This window comes from Merops nubicus, unplaced genomic scaffold, assembly GCF_000691845.1.
Source record: "Merops nubicus isolate BGI_N331 unplaced genomic scaffold, ASM69184v1 scaffold49089, whole genome shotgun sequence".
NCBI lineage: Eukaryota > Metazoa > Chordata > Aves > Coraciiformes > Meropidae > Merops > Merops nubicus.
The window spans coordinates 30,170-33,673 of NW_008632649.1; the positions used below are offsets into that span (position 1 = coordinate 30,170).

Below are 3,504 nucleotides of genomic sequence, written 5' to 3' on the forward strand. Positions count from 1 at the left end.
TCATGCTTTTAATGTCTTAATAGCCTTGGTCAGGTTACTGTAAAATCCAGCTATGCTTGCTGGAAAGAAGGAATCCACCACTGTCTGGGGAAGATAGCCACCAAGATCAGTCTGAAAGAAACTGAGGAGTTGAGTCCTGTCTGGCTCCCTGCAAAGACAACACAAGTGATTTTATAGCCAGAGGTTTAAAAGCATGAAGAACTTTACAATTACTCTTATATGTAGCGTTTGGTAATAGATATTTCGAAGTACTTTTTTTTAATACACAAACAACAGACATTAATTCCAAATTTCAATGAATGTGGCTATCCCCACAAGCCAAATTTCAGTCAAACTAGGCCCTAATTAGGTACATGATTTCAATTCTGAATTACGGCAATGTAATAAATAACTGGATATCCGTTTACCAGAAGTTAACGCCAAACTTATATGTTCTGCTGAATCTCTGCTTAAGATGCCAGTGAGAATCCCAGCCTAATGGTGGTTTCTGCAACATTAAAGACTTCCCTCTAGGAAATGAAGAGGGACTAATTCACTGAGGCAAAAAGAGAACAAAAAGGGCATTCAGTCATAATGACTGCCAGTCAAAGGAAGGCAAGAACGCCCCATTGGCAAGAGGCTACAGATCACATGTGGCCATATACACATAAAACCAACACACAATAGATAAGAAGGGTTTCAGTATACATGATGTTCAAATAGATGCTTCTTACCCTGGAAGAGGTATACAGAAACAGCCACAGGGATAATTAAAACCTCTCACAAAATCTGGTTGAGGAGGACACATAGGGTGTTCCACATTGGTGGCTATAAGAAAAAGCATTCAAGAAAAGTATCATTTTCACATAAGAAAAAGTCTTTGCTACTTGAAGCACCAGCTAAGAAGCAAGCTCAAACTGAAAGAGAAAATACTTAAGAAGAGCAGCAGTATAACCTTTTCAACATGAGGCTGTGCCATACAAGCAGTCAGACAGGCAATCAGACAAGACCACTGAAAGGAACCCCTCCAAACATGGAAAAGGAAACTCAAAGAAGTGTTGAATTTAGAAGCAATTGTTATTTCAAGCAAGACACTGGTTCAGTTTCACTGAATCCATATTGTGTGAGGGCTTTGTTTTTCCTGAGAGGTCAGTTGAGTTACTTCCAACAAATCCATACTGAAGAGGTATATGCCACTTGACTGCTAAGAAGCTGCAGTCTAGCAAGAATATAAATTCCTGGCAAGGCATTCCTGAACAAGACGGGAAAATGGGACAGCTGAACAGTGGGGCAATAAAAGCACTGACTTGTAACAGGTAAACAACAGGATGAAAGTAGAAAAACAAAGAAACATCCTTCCATGCAGTGGCAGCCCCTTAAAAATCAGCACTATTTGGTTTCATAAGAACAACTATTTCCACATATAGGAGTGGTACATTTATTCAAAGGCTTCCCCAAAATCTAGAAGCAGTACAGAAAATGTTAAAACAGGATTTAGTCTAAATGACACTCCTTTAAAAAAGTTCTGTAAATTCTTAAACTATCCTCCAACCCCAAATCCCCAGAATTTAATAGCAAATTAAATGCTTATTCAATCTCAAATGCATAGCAAGGGAAGAAACCACAGGCCAACACAATATTATCATTTGAATGTTAGGCTGACTTATATACTCTGAGAACAACAATATAGAGCAACCACTAATATTTTATCCTCTGATCAAGATCAGATCAACAACTACTAAACAGCATGTTACTCATCTTTTATTTTATATGTATTTTTGGTAGCTACTATCTCCTAACAATGTGAACATGGCAAGAACACATCTTACCAGCAGATAGCATCGTCCCATCTTCATATTCCTTCATTAGTACCACATCCACAAATTCTCTTGGTGAAATAATCCTCATAAAAGCTGAAGGAGTTGTGGTTCTGCATATGGAGACAGTCTGGAAAACACAAAACAAAGTTATGTCAGTTGATGCTTTCAAAAGCACAGCAGAAAAAATCCCTGTTCTTTCTGGTACTCTTCCAGTTACACTTTCTAAACTGTATCAAAGAGTTCTGTCACACCCTTTGTTGAACAAAATACAAATCAGCACAGTCAAAAGGCACTACACTATGTTGATGAAGGACAGCTTAACGGAGAAAAACAGACTGATAACGTGTTGCTCCCAGGTTAAGGACAGATACCACAAGGGATACTGAAAATCAAATCTGGTACCTCTATGCTCATAGGACACTTAAAATGCTTCTTTTTCCCAGGAAGCTATCAAAGAGAACTTCTTTGTATCATATCACATGGATACAACTTGATAATCAGATTTGGTACACAGTAGAAACCTCAACACTACCATCCCCCTTCTGTGGAGGCTCTGTAGCGAAAGGCTCCATAAAACATAAAACTGGTAAGTGCTAGCAAATCTGATAAAGCCTATGAATTTCAAGTGGCAGGTTGTAGCATTCCTAAAGTTGAAGTTTAGAACTTAATGCTTGTAAGGTTGCCCCAAGAAAACTAATCTTCCCAGGTCTTCCATGAACGTTCCTGGAAATGGTTTCGTTGTTTGCACCCTGACTGCCTCTGCGCACCTATATCCACTTCAGATCTGGGGATCTAAATCCAATACCCTTTTAGGAGTCTGACAAAAAAAAAAAAAAAAAAAAAACAAGAATTAGACTGTACAACTATAGCAGCAGAAACTATTCCTCATACATATCCCTTTTCACCTGTAACATGCAGCCACTCTGCTTTAAGGACAGAGCCACTGAGGCAAAGCGCTGGGACCCAAGGTCAGGGAGAGCCGAAGGCAGCATGTGACAGGCGCAGAGCATCGCACCGCATCGCCTCGCCTGCTGCCGTGGTGAAGAACGGCCCCGAATTAACAGCTGATGACATGAACGCTTCACTGCCTAGCTGAGCCTGTGTTTTCCCCAACCCTCCCCTTTCCTCACACACAGCTTGTTAAAAGCAGTGATGCTTAGCTTGATTTACAGCATTAACAGCAAGATAGCGCAGGAATCTTGAATGTGGTACATTTCAATATTTTAAGTACGCAGTATTTAACCAAGAATGTATTAGTAGTTCCTTTCAGAGAGAGAAGATATTGTTAAAAGAACACGAAAGGAAAACCAAAACCAAACCCAAAAGATTCCTAATCCCAGTTATTGTCAGGCTGACCCGGAGAGGACGTTGTACTACTCCTTGAGACCCTTTCAGCTCCCTGCACACAGCACAGGCTGTCTTGTGAAGCACAACAGGAAGGTCTGTGCAGAGCCCAGCGCTTCTGAACACAACGCCGAGTTAATCACCGCAGGAGAACCCTTCTTAAGGAACTTACATCGCTGATGGCTTCGATAACCTCGAAGTCCTTCACGTTTTGGTCCCACTTGGTCCTCGGCCCGCCGGCCACCGGCTTTATGCATTCCCAGACGTCCCGGGGGCTGGCAGGCAGGATCCCTTCTCCCCTGTACCTGCGGCGGGACGAAACGAAACCAAACCCCGCTGCTCGCCCCCGCCGGGCCCCACA

At 41.7% G+C, this 3,504-nt stretch overlaps 1 protein-coding gene across 1 annotated transcript; it reads right to left on the bottom strand.

Annotated features, from left to right (window-relative positions):
* Positions 1-3,489, bottom strand: STARD5 (StAR-related lipid transfer (START) domain containing 5; the record flags this gene model as incomplete). The annotated part of the gene is made up of 4 exons (XM_008947965.1): positions 1-148; positions 714-807; positions 1,809-1,926; positions 3,316-3,489. Coding segments are annotated over 4 exons (534 nt in total), but the record flags the coding sequence as incomplete, so codon positions are not given.
* Between the last annotated feature and the right edge of the window lie 15 nt (positions 3,490-3,504).